Here is a 16781-nt window from a genome sequence, read left to right on the forward strand (position 1 = left end):
CGCGTTTATCCCAAAAGATATATGTGGTGTGTGGAAGGTTTTATTTGTTTTTTTTTTTTTTTTTTTTTTTTTTCAATTTTAGTCTTCATGAATCAAATCATGATATAATTGCAAATGTTTTTTTTTTCTTTCCTTTTTTTCCAAAACGACCATCTTTCCATAGTTGCCCCGATCTGTGGCGCATCCTGCAGCAAACGTGACTCTCCACACGCCAGACGGCCGCAGCATCATCGTCCTACCCGACGTCCTCTTAATCATCATCATCAGCGCGCCTGCCACCGCCCCCAAACGGTGGCTGCCTTTAAATACTCACAGCCTTCCCGTAAGAGCAGCTGCACTTGTGCGGAAAGAGAGAAGGAGCCGTGACATTCCACCTCGTGTTCTCGCCTGATTAACTTAAACCGTAAAGGTAAGGCGATTTAAAATTGACCAACGATTCAGAGAAACATACTGTTTATTATTCACTGCCAATTTGGGTATCATTTGTTGCAATTTATTTATTTTTTTTAACAACCTGATGATCGGAAGGTTTGGGCGTCATTTTGCTGATGCCGCAGCTCCACTATTTCCCGGTGCTTCTCCTACAAATGAAACCACTATAAGACGATATAGTGGTTTTGTCATGTCTTGATGGCTGCAGCTGGCTGTTGTGATTTACGCAGTGGGTACGCCCTCTGTGTTCATATAGAGGTGACTACAGCATCCTGGCATGATTCTTGGTCATATTAGACTGATTCTTCTAAAAAGAAAAGCTTGACTAAAATTGCTCCTGGATGGGAATTATCTCCATTACAACGAAGACGGACCTTCACAGTTGCTTCGGTTTGTGTGAAAACCTGAAGAGCTCAACATGTACTAATCATCAAGCAGCTTGATGAGGGAGACATGTCTGTAGGTGTGATGCTAAATATCCATCAAGCTCCCCATACTTAAAAGGACTTAATGAAATGTACATAAAACATACATTGACTATCTTTTTTTCTTTTATTTTCTTTTTTGGCATTTTTTCCTAATTTTCTTACCATCTAACTAATTCTCATTTAAATGCTGCCCCCTGCAGGGTAAATTCGAGCCATTCTGACCTCCACCCAGTATGGCACATGCAGAGTAATCCTGTAACCCCCCAAAGAGTCTCCTCCTGAGGGGCAAGACCTCTCATTTGAGGAAACACTGATAGAATAATAATGAGAATGCATCCATGATGCTTATTGCAGCGTTCAGTAATGTGAAGAGTCACAACACCTAGAACTAAAAACCCTCAGCAGGAGGGGAGCCTGTCAGGAGCCCCCACTACGCGCTTGCCTTCATACTACAGCGGAAAACCAGCCTTGTCATGACGGTGACGTAAACGTCTGCTCGTGGCAACGCTCAGCCATGCCTGCCCAACCAGGAAGCAAGAGGCCGTGTGTGACGTGGGGAGGGGATGGTCCCTGCTGCAGTAGGTTCCCTGGGCATTGGCGATCACTGAGGAGAACAGAGGCTCTGAAGAGCCCCATCTGCATCATTGTGTGGGGATGAGACACGAGGGGGTTTGTGGTTGCAGAAATGGCAGTTGTGATGACCTAATAATGAAATCCTGGTTTCACTCAGCCTGCTGGGGAGGGGATGTGAAATAAGTCACGTATTCTGTGGTGTAACTCCACTGGTAAAAACCTGAGACTCTTAACACTAGTGGTTTGGCTGCTTTTCATCTGCCAACTTCCTTCCCCATGTGTAATTTATTTCCACAGATGTCCACTCAGGAAAAGCTCATCAGCCATGTGATGAAGGAGGAGCCAATTGGCTGCCGGAACAAGGTGACGGTGGTCGGAGTCGGCATGGTGGGCATGGCATCCGCCATCAGCATACTGCTCAAGGTGTGTATGAGCGGCTCCAGATCAAGTTTTATAGGAGTTTTGCAAACGCAGAGAGTTAGAAACAAACCAAGAAAATAGCAGCTGGCACTGTAAAGAAAATGCTGTCATAAATTGGTGCAGGCTGAAAACTAGAACTGGTGTGGTACAACATTTTGTGGCATTTGTAGCTGCAGAGGCATTTCATTTCATCAGTATTCTCTTACAACAGAGCACACAGCGAGGAGACGGTGGATGACAGAAAAAGCCTGTCATTAGTCCTCCATTTCAATGTAATTTGAAAATCTGAAAAGTGTGGTGTGTATTTTTATTTAGTCCCCTTTGTCTTGATAATACTAAATACATGTGTATTTTGTACGTAACGCTGCAGACATCCACAGCTTATGTAGTGGAAATGGACGATAGGGGAACTATTGATTGCATGGTCTTTGAAGCTGGTAGAGTGACAAGAGGAAAGCTAAAATTAGGTTTCAGTGAGGATCGTGACTGTAGCGTAGCTAGATGTGGAAAAGTATCTGAAGTTTATGAACAACACACAAACAATGATACTGGCTGTCACGAATTGGTCAATTTGAGCAAGCTCTTTGCAAGCTGTGACAGAACAAAAGTTTGACCCGCATGTGTAAACTCAGGATCTGTGTGATGAGCTGGCCCTGGTTGACGTGATGGAGGACAAGTTGAAGGGTGAAGCCATGGACCTGCAGCACGGCGCCCTCTTCCTCAAGACGCACAAGATTGTGGCCGACAAAGGTGTGAGACGTTAACATTAAGTCTGCCAGGAGAGCTCTTAACAAACCACGTCATGCCCTTTCTGTCATTTTGTCAGACTACAGCGTGACCGCCAACTCCAAGGTGGTGGTGGTGACTGCCGGGGCCCGCCAGCAGGAGGGCGAGAGCCGCCTTAATCTGGTGCAGCGCAACGTTAACATTTTCAAATTCATCATCCCCAACATTGTGAAATACAGCCCCAACTGCATCCTGCTGGTGGTCTCAAACCCAGGTTAGTCAGATGATCATGAGATTAGGTGTATATCCTCTCTGGGGGGGGTGGGGAAAAAATACTGGCTTATGTGCTTATCACGCATTTTGTACTTTTGCAGTCGACATCCTGACCTACGTGGCATGGAAGCTGAGTGGTTTCCCACGTCACCGCGTCATTGGCTCTGGCACCAACCTGGACAGCGCCCGTTTCCGCCACCTCATGGGAGAGAAGTTCCACCTTCACCCTGCAAGCTGCCACGGCTGGATCATCGGAGAGCATGGAGACTCGAGTGGTATGCAAGTCTTTCTAAAAATAAATCATCTTCTAAGTCACCTCTAGTTTTTTTTTTTGTTGTTTTTTTTTTTTAACACATCCATCTTGAGGTCAGACATTGACATACACACTAACAGCGCCTATTGAACAATTTTACATTTTAACAGCTTTATGTCATCAACAACCAGTGTGATCGGATCTTATGTTGTAGAAAACAAACCTGGGGCACATAATTATAAAGTGGAAGGAAAGGGACGCATGGTTTTCACAATTTAGGAGAAATGCAAATTTGAACTGTGCATTACAGCTTCAAGTATTTTGGAGTATCTCTACCAGATTTTCAGGTTAAGACTGAAATTTTGCCAGGCCTTTTTCAAGAATATAGCTCAAGATCAGTCATGTTGACTGAAGAGTGTCTGTGCAATTTTTCAAGTCTTGTTAGTCAATTGCATTTAGGTCTGTACTTTGACTGGGCCTTTCTTCAAGAATTCTTCTGCATTTAGCTTCATCCATTTTCTCATCAACTCAGTCCATGAAAATCACGAGTTCTTTGAAGAACAGCTGTAGTTACACCAATCTTAAATTAGACCTGATTACTAATTGGGTGTCTTGTGAAGGTAACTGCATTGGATTTAACTGGGATATCAGAAATGGGATGGAAGTGAACAAAGATGTAAAGTGCACTCATGTTTTCATTTGTACAAAAAATGTTATCCTTTCTTAAAAGGCCACAATAAGTTGCATTCAAGCTTGTAATTGTAGTGTTGGACTGTGAGACAGTTTAAGGCGCATTGACCCTTTTGTCTTTATACATCTTTACTGTGTGTTAGGACATATCTGCCAGAATGTAACAATCTAAATGTTGCTTCCACAGTGGCTGTGTGGAGTGGTGTGAATATTGCTGGAGTTTCTCTGCAAAAACTCAACCCAAATATGGGTGCAGATGGTGACAGCGAGAACTGGAAGGACGTGCATAAGAAGGTGGTTGATGGGTAAGTGTGATGCAGTCCTACTCACCGACTGTTATTCATTGTATTTAAATTGTTTTTAGAGCTTTTGCATAATGTAATGGTAAAGATTGGTGCCAGCTTAAACCTTTAAATTAAAAGTAGCTAATAAATCAATTTAACCAAACTATGAAGGCCCAACAATCTATATTGCGTTTCATGACTTTGCAGTGCTACTTTTCTGGCTGCTCCATGATGCAAAAGTTTACTCAATAGCTCTATTTGACATTGTGCCATTATTTTGTCAGCCACCGAATGTGACTTATCTTGGAGTAGCCATGTAGAACACAATAGGTTACCTTAGCATAAATGTCAAGGTATCAGATGTATTGAAAGACTCAAGTCTTGAACAAAGAAGGGTAAACTTTCCCAATGTGTCTCAACAAGAGGTACCAATTGGGAAAGACCAGCCAGCATGTGGTATTAATAATTCCTGTATTTTTAAAACTGGGTTTCTGTGATAATGCAGGGATTTATTTTCCATGAGAAGAAGGTGGAAGATGAGAGTGCCTGAATCTTGATCAGTTCAGGATGTTTGAAGTTGTTGTCATAATGATCTTCTCTGAACATTGCAGGGCCTATGAGGTCATCAAGCTGAAGGGCTACACCTCCTGGGCTATTGGCATGTCTGTGGCTGATTTAGTGGAGAGCATTTTGAAGAACCTGCACAAAGTTCACCCCGTGTCCACACTTGTCCAGGTACGAACAAAACCAAGAAGTGCATTTACATTGTCTGTAAAATGGAGTTGTTCTAACGGCCGATTTCCTTCTACTTTCCCTTGGATAGGGAATGCATGGTGTGAAGGATGAGGTTTTCCTGAGCATCCCGTGTGTTCTGGGCAACAGTGGCCTGACCGATGTCATTCACATGACGCTGAAACCCGAGGAGGAGACGCAGCTGGTGAAGAGCGCCGAGACCCTGTGGGGCGTGCAGAAGGAGCTCACTCTGTGAAGAGCTCTCCTTTAAAACCTTAAACACTCCTGAAAAATCCCAGCAAATACTCTGCGGTTGATCCCCCTCCTACTTTACCTCTCGTTTCTTTCCCAGAGCAACAAGACTTCTGAATATAATAAAAGTCGAAGTGTCTATAGCTAAGTCATTCAAAGATGGGTGTAACACTTATATGCTCGCACACTGTCATTTTGCTTTTCCAACCCCTGCCCCCCCCCCCATCCCCCACCTGTCCTCGTCCATCTGTGGCCAAGAAACGTTTACCCCCTGTATTTAAGGTCAATCTGTTTTGAGTAGAGTGGATATCTGTTTACGACTCTCTACTACAAGAACTTCAGACCATTGGATGTAATTTGTGTACTGTCGGTTGGTGTTTTTTGCTGCGTTCTCTGTGCACTGTATTTGTTAATTCTGTGGTTGTAACTAGTCAAATTTTTCCACTTGGTAATCTCTGTTTTGTAAGCGTAACAGAGACATTCCATTCTCTATAAGGAGTGACCATTACCAACTTATCGTCATGACAACACTGCCACATATTATCACGGGGCCAAAATCCTGTGATACCAAAGAACCTTTATTATTTAAAAAAATATGCAGTCCACTGAAGCAAACCTAACCACAAATGCACTGACATGTAGGTGAGATTACTGGTGGAACAGAGCTAATTTACCCAGAGAGCCAGTGGAGACTAGTCAGCCAGCATATTTACCTTTAGATGAGGTAAAAAAAAAAAATCTACAGTTCTGAGATTGTTTGCCCACAGAAATGCCCAGAGGTTTTATATTTAACTCCAAATATAGACTATATTATCCAAGGCTGTAATGCAGAAAATACATTAAATGCTGCTGCGTTCAGATATACTGTATCACTTAGAGAAACTGTTTCTGTCATGGCAGCTGGATATTTTTATTTGCTGCAACATCAAGTAAACCTGCCAGAATATTAACAGATGTCTGTCTTTTATTTATTTCCAGCTGGTGAAGCATCACTATGTGGCATATTTAAATGTCAAAGGATGCTGACAAATGGGATCAGGTCCTTTTTGTCTGTTCATATTATTTAAAGTCACAAAATCAGTGGTGCCAAACCAGACCCAACTAGCAAACTCAAAGCACTGGACCTTGTTTGTGTAAAACGGTTTTGTGGATGTTTAAAGGAAGACCTATGTCTTCCATAACTACTGCTTTCCAGTACTTTTCAAGTTTCTTCTTTTATCTATGAATAAGAACTGACTTCCAAAAGTTTGTTTATAAATGTTACTGCATAATAAATTCAGACAATTCATTAAATCAACTTTAATTTTTAATGCTTTACATAAATCTACAGATATAAAAGAACAGGTGGTCTATGGTTGAATTGAAAACAAGAAAAATAAGATTCTATGATACAATTCAAAGTGCATTTAGTAAAAGGCTAATTTAAAAGACAAAACTTTACATAACTTAATATATTGATTAGTTTAATAGTTCTTTTTGTACCCTTTAGCCCTCAATGTTATTCACAACATTTTAGTGAAAACCAAATGCTCTCAGCAGGTCTGAGCATAAGTGGAAAGCAAACATAAAGAGAATACCTTAATATTACAAATGCCAAGGCTGTACAAGGTGAAACAACTACTTAACTTAAATGACTTTTCAATGCACTCAAACTGATGTGTAAGCCTGGGTTTGTGAGACATAATCTAAAACATTTGGACTATCAGAAGGGGAAAATGTAGAGGATCAGAGAGTGAAGCAAAAACTGAAGCTCAGTAACTGACCCATATGTGACAGAAAGTCCATGTAGGTTACGATCTTCACTGTGTAAAAAATGATCTCTATAATTCCAACATTACAAAATATAACCCACAACTTCCATAGCATAAAACCTGAGGCCAGGCCCATGTCATTTAGGGGATCCTCTGTGGGTGTTTCTGGTTTAGGACAAATATTCATGTGGGAAAAGGAACAGAACTCTAAAACCTGTTCAAGCAGGTTTTTCCCCCAATATTACTGATGCTAACCAGACAAAATATCTAGTTGACCAAATTTATTAATGGATGGAGTGCAGGATGCTGTATGCAAATCACCAGCCTTAGTGGAAACCAATGGCAACTGCAGCATCGACATTGCTGTCAAGGAAGCTGCATGCACTGTACACACAAGGCTTTAACTCATATTACACCAGTCTCTCATGTGTGTCAAGCAGCTTCCTAAATCAACCACACAATGAAATTCACAAAAATACCAGGTTTTTTTTTTTTTTTTATGAAATCAAAGTAATTGCTGACCATCTGGATTGTGTTTGTGACCTACCATAGTGCCAAATATAAAAGAGGCCACAGTCAGACATTACAGAATTCTTCATAAATGCTTTTTCTCATTTTTTTTTGTTAAAAAGAGGCAGCTGGTTGGTATACAAGAAGACTGTAGAAAGGAAATAAACAGCAGGAAGAAGAGTAGGAGTGTGAATATACGCATGTTTCCGAGCGGTCATTGTGGGTCAGTACAGGTCACTTAGGCCAGCAGTCTTACGAGCTTTCTGCATTAGAGCTCGAAGCTGGAACTGTTTCCTGGACAGAAGGCGTACATGCTGCAAGAGAAGAAAACAAGAGTGAATGTGGAAACCACTACAGAGAACAAAGGTCAGCAGATACCAGGGATGCTCTTCACTGAGCTACCTTGAGGAAAACCTCCAGATCTATGACACCTCTGCGCAGGGCCTCTCCCAGGTAGAAGATTGTATCTTCAATTGCATTTTCTTCTGCATACAGATTCAGAATCTGCTTGTACAGAGGAGCTGTGGGCACAATGACATCATCTATATCATTGTTCTCTGATTGGTTCTCCATTTTCTCCAAGGCTTCGGTTAATTCCTCATCCTTCTTCTTCAGCAGCTCAATGTTCCTGTCAACATCAGTCTGTTGGAAGCAACAAAATTGGAGGACAATAAAACCTTAAAGGAGGAATAAAAGAGAAGAAGTACAACAGACAAAGTATCTTACCACTTCCTGGTCAAGTCTGGAGATCATCTCCTCCAGCTTCTGATGCCCTTTCTTTAGATCTTCCTCTGTTCGCTTCAGGGCATCCAGCTCTGCTTGAGCTCTGTCCATTTCTTCTTTCATTCTCCAGCGAAGTTTGTCACTTACGGCTGAAATCAGAGACGCGCGAATGGTGTCTTCGCCAATGGTGCCGTCCCTGGTTGGCCCTTAGGAAACACGGATTGAAAATACTCTGTGATACAGTGTGGTAAAACATAACTGCACCATACCAGCATGTTAAGCTTGGACCTCTCCACTTTGAAATTGGTGGTTATTGTAGTGTTTTAATAAGACTGAAAGAATGTATATTTAACACCATTATGAGTATAATATTTATATATTTTTTTATCTTTTCCATTATTATATTAACATTACTTGGACAGACTAGTTTAGAAGTAAACAAATCTGTTGTAAATGTAACAGATTTCTCTAAAGCCAAGAGACACTTAGGTCTGAAGTCAGCATCATTAATGTCTGTTGACTTTTATGGCAGGCAAAACCAGCTTTTTCCATCACTAAAGGAGTTGCCTAAAGTTCTTCCTGCATGCTGCTGAAGGAGCAGAATTCACCACTGTAGAACCGTCTTTGTTTAAGATATTCTGTGTGTGTTGAGACAGTCTGTGGGGGGCAGGGAGAGACCATCCAGCACTTTGGCCTTTAATACGCTCCACTCCAGTTACAGCTGTGGCCTTTCAGAAGCCACTCGGCATACCACTGAAGTCACCAGGAGGGTGAGAGAGTGTAAGTAAAAAGGTCAAGGGTCCTCATTTAGGGTTGGATGAGGAACATGGAGATTTAAAGAACTTTATGGATAAAATTAAGATATTCCATGACTTGAGATGCTGTGTTTTAAAGTAAATTAAGAACCAGATTAAGTGCAGATGATTACGGTTTGTGAATCTGCATATTTCCCCCAATATTAGCACAAATTTTGGAAAAACTCTGTTCAAGCTATCATAGATGCACGTACAAGAAGAGATTTACCTGAAGCATAAAAAGGCTACATCTAATACATACCCACTGTGGAGACTGGAGTCTGAGTTGGATAGTGTCCAGGTCCAGCTGTGGCTGGATAAGAGTTCCCAGGAGGGTACTGGTAAGCTGGGTAACCTCTGAAAAGAGTTGCATTATTAAAATGACAGTTCTTTATATTTTTCCATTTAAAAACAAAACTTTAAAGATAAAAACACAAGAAGCAAACTCTAGCTTATTTTTATTTTATTCTTTTGCTCACATGTTTTATTTTAAACTGTTTTGCCATAATAATGCTCTACTGTGTCCTTCTAAGATAAAAAAATAAGGTCATTTCTGTTTAACATAATGACTAATCAGTTGACAGTGCTCCAAACTCCCTTATTCCAGAACCAGAGATCCAGAGTAACTTTTGATCTAGGTTACCAAGTCAACTGAAAAGGATCAACTTGGATCAAAATCTCCATGAGTAATTTGGGTGAGCATAGACTAAGTTAACAAAATAATTAACCCATTAAACCTAGGTACACTTGGACTGAACTTTCTTGATCCAGAACTTGGTAACCATAAGAACCCTTGACCTAGTTAAACCAGATCACTGGGTCACTAGGACCAGCGTCCTGCTCCTTCAGAACTGGGTAACTAGGGAGATTCTGGACCAAGTTTACCCAAGATGAGCACTACTGTCCCTGTGTAAACTTGAACCCTGGTCTTATTAGGTCTTCATGTGAGTATTTATCTAGAGGTATGTATTGGTTACAAACGTAACCAATAATAAAAACATCTGTCTGACAATCCGATGAATAAAAACAACACAAAGTAAACACCATGGCACTTAGTTGTCAGAAAACACATTATGCAGGCTTTGACAATGTAGAAACATCTTACCCTGGATTGGGATTTTGCCCATAGGGTGAGACTGCAGGCATTCCAGGCATATATGAAGCTGAGGAAGACAAAAGGTATTTCAGAGTAATTAAAAAATATATTTTTGAGGATGAAATAGTTAAAAAACTGTAACTCCAGGGAAGATTTAGCTTAAGTCCTGAAGAGCTACCATGGTATGCGAGCACCCCCTGGTGCTCAAGGTAATAAATGCATTGCATGAAATATGATGGCAGGAAAGAGAAAGACAAAAGATGACTAGAAATTTTGATGCAAAGCCTACTTAATTAGAAGGACTGCTAAAAATAACCTTTTACCAGCTGTAAATTATAAGACTTTGTACGTTTTGGACTTTGAATAGTATTTGAACAATATTCTTACAACTTTCTTAAACCAGATTTAAGTAAATAAGTGATGTATTTAATAGCATATATCCTCTAAAAATCACGTATTATTTCATCTTTGTTACCATAAAGAATATTTACTATGTGGTCCCAAAAAGTAATCCTTCCTATAACAAAATGTGCCTAAAATAAATCATATTGTCACTGACATAATTGATGTGGCAAAAATATAAAAAAAACCTTTTAGTTATACTGATAGTTACTACGATGAAACTTTAGTTCACTTACAGTTCGGGGGTCCAGCTGCTTGAAAGCTTGGGAAGGGGGGTTGTGTGGTGGGACGGGAAAACACAGGCGGCTCCTCTCCAAACACGACAATCATCACCTGAATCAGGCCATACAGGTCTGACTGAGGCTGTAAAGCACACAGAGATTAGTTTTATGAACTAGGACAAAAACAAGTTAGAATTTTGTTTTAGTTTTCTTTCTAATCTGGATGTGGTGGAGAAAACCCTAAAATACTACAATTAAGTGGTTCACAACAGGGCTCTTTGCACTGCAGGGCCTGGCTGCCAAGTTTGAAATTCCTGATTTCAAACTTTGGCTGAAGTGGTGCTTGTAATTTCAGTCTCCGGTGTGGCAGGAGAGCATGTGCAGTGATATCGGTCCATCCAGGGCCTACCATATTGTTTTGCAAACATGTGTTACGTCTTGTAATGTTTGTAATAAATGCAATTCATTATTTTGACTTTGAATTCAGGCCAACTCCCAGAGGAGACTATTGACATAAATTATTGAAAATATTTTCAATCAATTAAAACTGGAAATCAGATTTGGTGTAAAAATGTAGTAGATTTTACTTTTAAGTCACATCACCCAGCCCTACTAGCTACTAATATGTTATGTGGTTTGAGCATTCAGCCCTAAATATTCTCAAAGCTTTCACACACGCCTCTTCAGGTCAGGTACAAACAGAACCAGAACTACAGATATCTAAAAAATATAATTGTAATTGTTTTATTATATTGACCGTTAACACCATACTTACATGTTTCCACTCATGTAGATAAGGGAGGTAAATTTTGCCATTGGCATCAATGTGCTTGCCCGTCTTAATCATCATGGTACTAGTTGGTTTTACAAAACATATAGGAGGGTTATATGGATATGTGTCCAGCAGCCACAAACACACTGGGATGTTGTAGACATTGCCTAGAGAAAAGTAAAACAAAGTGTACCATTAAATTAAAGGGGTTAGTTCGTGGATATTGTCCTCTCGCCTACAACCAGCGACTTTGTGCTGTTTATTAATTGCAGGTGGAATGTTATGTAAACTTAATGTGCAATTATGCTGCATATTCTTTGGCAGTTTTTTTTATTATCATCATCAAGCGAGGAAAAATTATTTTACCTCTATAACTCACAGGGACAGTCCCAGTCAAGCTCATTAGGTCTCTCGTTGAACCGTCATTAAACACTAGAACACAAGAAGATGCAAATCCTCATATGAGCATGCAGGGTAAAAATCGACCAAGCTGATAAAAATAGAGAAGTAGGTATAAGTTAATGTACCATAAGCATCCATAACCGGCTTCAGGTCCTTGTATTGGGAGATGACGTTGGTAATCTCCCGAACAGTCAGATCTCTGTATTTATATTGCTGAACAACAAAAAGAAAGGCGGTGAAATGAACGTGAAGAATACGAGTACGGCTTAGTTCAGTTAAAATTTCTGCCCACTGACAAAATTGAGCCTAAGAATTATTGTGTTGCTTTGCTGATGGCTGATAAAAGACAATATCTGGTTATCTTTAATTTTGTTCAATAGCATATGAGATACAACTCACTGTGAAAACTACAGCGAAACTGTAGATTAAGATTTATACATACCAATTTAAAATTGTGATTATATTTTTACCTCTACATAAAAGTAGATGACACTCATGACGAAGCTGAAACATTTATGCAATGATCAAAATGCGAGATTATTTGTTCATTTTGTGATGGCAAAACAATACACTGCCTTAAAGTTATTAGCACCTATATCAAAGCTATGAAACATCAAGCAAACTATGGTGGATTAGTTCAACATTGTAGATTTTCCTCAAGCATTACTTAGAGACATATTTTTATTATTATTATTAAAGGTACCAAAGTTCATTCTGTAAGGTGGGACATTAATAAATAAAGAATATGATCATGTCACAATCTGAAAATTGCAGTTGACGTATAACGTGCGGCTAAATATATTTTTAGAAGTACAACTCGCATTAGCGTGAGATATCTCGACAAAATGGATCACATCATTGTACCTGTAAAGCAAAACCTTACATTGTAACAAAAAAAAGCTGTTTCCTGGACCGTAATTCCGCGGAATATTAGCCTATTTACATTAGGTCATGGTCATATCTAGCTAACGTAACCCATAGCCGTTGAGGGCAAAGCCTACCTTCAGCATTTTCTTCAGAGCGCTTTCGTTGACAACCGCCATATTTCTTGACGTGTATTTAAATCGCTCTTAATAATAATTGGAGTCTGAACAGTTGATATTTTATCCCAGCTGCTCTGACAAGCAACATAAACTGAAGTTATTAGCTAGCAAGAGTTAAATGCTAGGCTAATAGTAGCCTAGCCCAGAGACGACTACAGACAGCCCTCGCGTTTCCTTAAAAATATTCCAGGTCAGTTCAAGCAATATCTCTGAGTTACAGCTTAATAATAGTCCACTTAATAACCAGTATGAAAAGCTGAAACAGCAAATTGGGAGTTCTAGAAAATTATACAAAACTAGATTCCGACGGTGTACAAAAGAAATGTCCGGGTGTCTTCTCAACTATTTCCGGTCTGTGACGTTAGGTGTTGTCGTTAATGTTGACGTCTTTTTTCCGTAATTAGCTTGCCGTAGGTTAACTTCCATACAAATTTTTCACTCTAAATTTTGACTGTGTAAAAATACCTATTAAGTTGCTAGAATTAAAAGAAAATGAAATAAAATAAAAATGATTTTCATTCATAAAATGAAATGAAATTTAGTTGACTGTAAATAAGTGATCAGCAAAACCAAAAACAAGTCTGAATTTCAAAATCCAAGTAACATGCTGGCCAAAATATAGGGTTATAAGTGGTAAAATTTATCACAAAGAAAATATTTGTAGAAATAAAATTAACAAAAATAAAAATGTGCATGTTATAAAAAAAAGAGCACAAACAATAAGAAATGCCATACCTAGTTTTTCTCCATACTCACTAAAATGAATAGTTTTAAGAATTATTAAATGAGTGTAGTCTAAATCCCTGTGAAAATGGTGATCATTTCAGAATATCTTCCACTGTTAATATGATGTATCCTAATCCAGTAGCTTGCCATCATTAGCGTATGAATGTGTGAGTGAATGGAAATAACAGATTTCATTGTAAAGTGTCTTTGAAGGTCCTGAAAAGCTCTTTACAAATCTGATTTCATTTCATGAATTCAGTGAAAAATAATTAGTTCAGTCTTGGGAACTAAAAGAAAACTGTGATAAGTGAGTTGAGGGTACACACCCTTAAACCAAAGCACCTCTGATCATTTATTCATTCCAACTTCCTTGGTAGAACCCATATTTTAACTTGGCAATGTTTATCCTCTTTTCCATTTAAAGTTTTTTTCAAGTTTAGAAATCTAAATTAATGAAGATATTTGAGGTTACCTAGGCAGCCAAGCTAACACAACCTTTCTTTGGATATTTCTCCTCTAGATTTGTTGTTGTTGATATACCAACCTGATCAAAAATTAAAAGGCCAGTAAATGAAGTATTTGTATTTTGCGTTGTTAAATCAGAACCCGGGTTTTATCAGGCATTTTCACAATAAATGTCGTTATTGTTTTCCATTATTCCATCTCTGAAAGAATGGAAAATCAAACTGTTCCATAAATTCTCTCCGACTGTTTTTTCTAATAAGCTTCCTGTTTTTAACATTTTGTCTCAAGTAACAATTCTTCATTGAACTATGTCCCATATTATCTGACACACATGTAACAACAGTGATTTCTTTGTAAAAGTATTTTATTTACACCAAGAAAAGAAATAATTCTTATTATGTCTTTAAAAAGTTGTGGTTAAAAGTTACAAACATTTCAAGCAAAGTAACTTCAGTATAAAAGATGAAAAAAAACAACTTATCAGCTTGAACAGTTCTATTTTTTTATTCTCTCAAAACATATTTGCAATTAAAATAAGAATATTTACATGCGTGAGCTGTATCTGGTTGTATATGACTTCTGTGTTCAAAGGTCCATGTAAAATCACCAGTCAGTGCAAACAAGGTTTTTTTATAGGCTGGTTGTAAAGTAATTCAAGGCAGTGTGAAAATGGTGGATAGAAGAAACTAGAAGACTGACAGACAAGTCATTTCCACAAAACCTAGCTAAAGACTGTCCTAATGTTTATATGTAAACCTTTAGCAGACAACAATGTACATTGTGCTGTTTTGGTTTTGATTTTCAGTTAGTGGGCGGTTTATGCGTTTTAAGCCTATCTTTTCATAGAGTAAAACGCCATGTTTTTTTTTTTAGACAAATTGTACAAATATACACAAAAACACTAACAATTGGTTTCATTTTCATGCTGGAAAGGTTGGCCATCTCCTCTGGGTAAAGACATGCAATATCTCCCATCTGCTTCTTTGTGGAACTGCAGCCAGCCTAAATAAAACAACAGCTTACAGTAAATAACATGTCAAACACACAGTTATGATTTCAAAGAGGAAAGATCATTGTTGGCCAGTGCCAGAATCGGAAAGACAGCTGGTATTTAACTCAAAGCTATTGGTGTGTTACTTACATGAGGCTTGCTCAGGTTCTGGATTGGGACGCATTGCTAATGGAGGAACCTCTCCAAACAAGATAGCCATTACCTGCAGTAGGCTAGATAAGTCACATTGACCCTGGCAGAGGAAAGAAAAACATCTTGGTGAAGTGTGAATTTCACTACCCAGAAACAATAACCTAAAAATATAGATTTGCTTAACTGAAGTCATAGTTTAGTCAATTAAAAAAAACTTTTTTTTTTTTTTACCTTCCTCCAATCTTTCAAGTAAGGTATTGTGACCTCGCCATCACTGGATATGTACTTTCCTTTGACAATAATCATTTCACGTGTGGGCTTCACATAACACATCGGTGGAGAATTGGGGTAGTTTGGCTCAAACCAAACACTTATGGGGATGCTGTAGGTCTTGCCTTACATAAAAACAGAGGAAATGTTATAAATATAACTCAGGCAACAGAAAAGTGCACTGCTTTATGGTCTTTCACTGTTGGTAAAGCAACAATAATGAGGTTATCTGTTTTACATGGTTCAAAGTACAAACTGAGTTACCTGAAAACACCACAGGAATGGTTCCTGTAAGGCTCATTAAGCTTTTTGTGGTTCCATCTTTGTACACTGTACAAAGTAAATCAAATATCAGATAAACGTAATATCAGATGAAATTATAATATATTCTGTTGTATAGATTCATAGTGTTAAGACTGACAAAACAATTTGAGTCGCTATTTTGTCGCATACCGTACTCATCCACCACAGGCATGAGGTTTTTGAAGTAAGACATGGAGACGTAAATTTGATGAGCCACATGTTTTCGCTGATATGCCTTTAAAATAGATACAACAGAGCAAAGCTATGACAATGGTTTTAAAACTGAAAAAAAAAAAATTGCTCATGGCTATTAGTTAAACTGAAAAAGAACTTACCCTAGGGAGCATTTTCCTTATCATTTCCTCATTGAATAACATGATAAATTTAGATTTCTCTTCGAAAACCCTTCAAAAAAGAACAAAAGAATGAGAAAGGGCCTCTCTTTGCAATCAACTTTCAACCCTACTACCTTGAGGACAACCTCCCGTCTTTTATAACCCTGGACAGCCAGGAAGTGAACAGACCCACAATTATGCAAATGACTAGATATACAAAGAATGATTGGTCCCATGTGGCTTTGAAAAACAAGAAAATGTGTTTTCTTTTTAGATCAGTTTTGCAATGCAGCAGCCATGAATGATTTTGCTTTTTAAAGAAAAAAAATCTAAGGTAAGTAATTCAGCGCTGCCGTTAAGGTTGCAACATAACAGTCAGATATAGCTAGGGATAGCAATAAAATGCTGCTACCAGAACAAAATTTCCTATTAAAAAGCCTATGACAAATTTTACTTGCAACTAAGATTATCTTTTCCAAGACTCTTACAAGAGTAATATTGTTGTATAAATGTTGTCTCCAGTTGAGGTGGAGCAATAAATTAAAACACAATAACAAAGATGACCTATTTTAAGGTCAACGGCATAGCTTCCTTTAAGATTTACTGATAAGGGAATATGCACTTAAAATGATCTTTCTTTAGGTTTTAAGTTTATATTAAAAACTATGGTGTGTGCATTTAACATGTTTTTGCAGATTGTACATGTGACAAACTCTTTGTTTTAACTGTATTTAAATGTTCTTGACCCACTTTGCTTCACT

General features: G+C 38.5%; 3 protein-coding genes across 3 annotated transcripts; 1 reads left to right on the plus strand and 2 right to left on the minus strand.

Annotated features, from left to right (window-relative positions):
• Window positions 1–300: 300 nt before the first annotated feature.
• LOC106942754 (L-lactate dehydrogenase A chain) lies at window positions 301–5218 on the plus strand. The gene is made up of 8 exons (XM_015026088.1): window positions 301–409; window positions 1731–1856; window positions 2486–2603; window positions 2680–2853; window positions 2954–3127; window positions 3983–4100; window positions 4691–4814; window positions 4903–5218. Exons 2-8 carry the CDS (start codon window positions 1731–1733, stop codon window positions 5065–5067), a joined length of 999 nt encoding a protein of 332 aa, XP_014881574.1. The 5' UTR covers window positions 301–409; the 3' UTR covers window positions 5068–5218.
• A 1129-nt stretch (window positions 5219–6347) lies between these two features.
• Window positions 6348–13144, minus strand: LOC106942753 (tumor susceptibility gene 101 protein-like). Its single transcript, XM_015026087.1, has 10 exons — window positions 12736–13144; window positions 11860–11947; window positions 11699–11764; window positions 11336–11499; window positions 10576–10702; window positions 9947–10004; window positions 9104–9198; window positions 8051–8253; window positions 7727–7966; window positions 6348–7638 (listed from the first exon to the last, which is right to left on the minus strand). Exons 1-10 carry the CDS (start codon window positions 12775–12777, stop codon window positions 7549–7551), a joined length of 1173 nt encoding a protein of 390 aa, XP_014881573.1. The 5' UTR covers window positions 12778–13144; the 3' UTR covers window positions 6348–7548.
• A 1311-nt stretch (window positions 13145–14455) lies between these two features.
• Window positions 14456–16212, minus strand: LOC106942755 (tumor susceptibility gene 101 protein-like). The gene is made up of 6 exons (XM_015026089.1): window positions 16021–16212; window positions 15836–15920; window positions 15647–15712; window positions 15344–15507; window positions 15110–15212; window positions 14456–14970 (listed from the first exon to the last, which is right to left on the minus strand). Exons 1-6 carry the CDS (start codon window positions 16060–16062, stop codon window positions 14870–14872), a joined length of 561 nt encoding a protein of 186 aa, XP_014881575.1. The 5' UTR covers window positions 16063–16212; the 3' UTR covers window positions 14456–14869.
• Between the last annotated feature and the right edge of the window lie 569 nt (window positions 16213–16781).

Source organism: Poecilia latipinna, unplaced genomic scaffold (assembly GCF_001443285.1).
Source record: "Poecilia latipinna isolate Pla-1442-1.1 unplaced genomic scaffold, P_latipinna-1.0 Scaffold4523, whole genome shotgun sequence".
NCBI lineage: Eukaryota > Metazoa > Chordata > Actinopteri > Cyprinodontiformes > Poeciliidae > Poecilia > Poecilia latipinna.

Coding starts and splice junctions, on each gene's coding strand:
- LOC106942754 (XM_015026088.1), top strand. CDS start 1,731: ATGTCCACTCAGGAAAAGCTCATCAGCCATGTGATGAAGGAGGAGCCA. Junction 2,604..2,679: donor CAAGATTGTGGCCGACAAAG/GTGTGAGACGTT, acceptor TCATTTTGTCAG/ACTACAGCGTGACCGCCAAC. Junction 3,128..3,982: donor AGAGCATGGAGACTCGAGTG/GTATGCAAGTCT, acceptor TTGCTTCCACAG/TGGCTGTGTGGAGTGGTGTG.
- LOC106942753 (XM_015026087.1), bottom strand. CDS start 12,777: ATGGCGGTTGTCAACGAAAGCGCTCTGAAGAAAATGCTGAAG. Junction 8,254..9,103: donor GACTCCAGTCTCCACAGTGG/GTATGTATTAGA, acceptor GTGTTTCCTAAG/GGCCAACCAGGGACGGCACC. Junction 7,639..7,726: donor ATCTGGAGGTTTTCCTCAAG/GTAGCTCAGTGA, acceptor CTTCTCTTGCAG/CATGTACGCCTTCTGTCCAG.
- LOC106942755 (XM_015026089.1), bottom strand. CDS start 16,062: ATGTTATTCAATGAGGAAATGATAAGGAAAATGCTCCCTAGG. Junction 15,213..15,343: donor ACTTGAAAGATTGGAGGAAG/GTAAAAAAAAAA, acceptor TTCCTCTGCCAG/GGTCAATGTGACTTATCTAG. Junction 14,971..15,109: donor AGAACCTGAGCAAGCCTCAT/GTAAGTAACACA, acceptor TGTTTTATTTAG/GCTGGCTGCAGTTCCACAAA.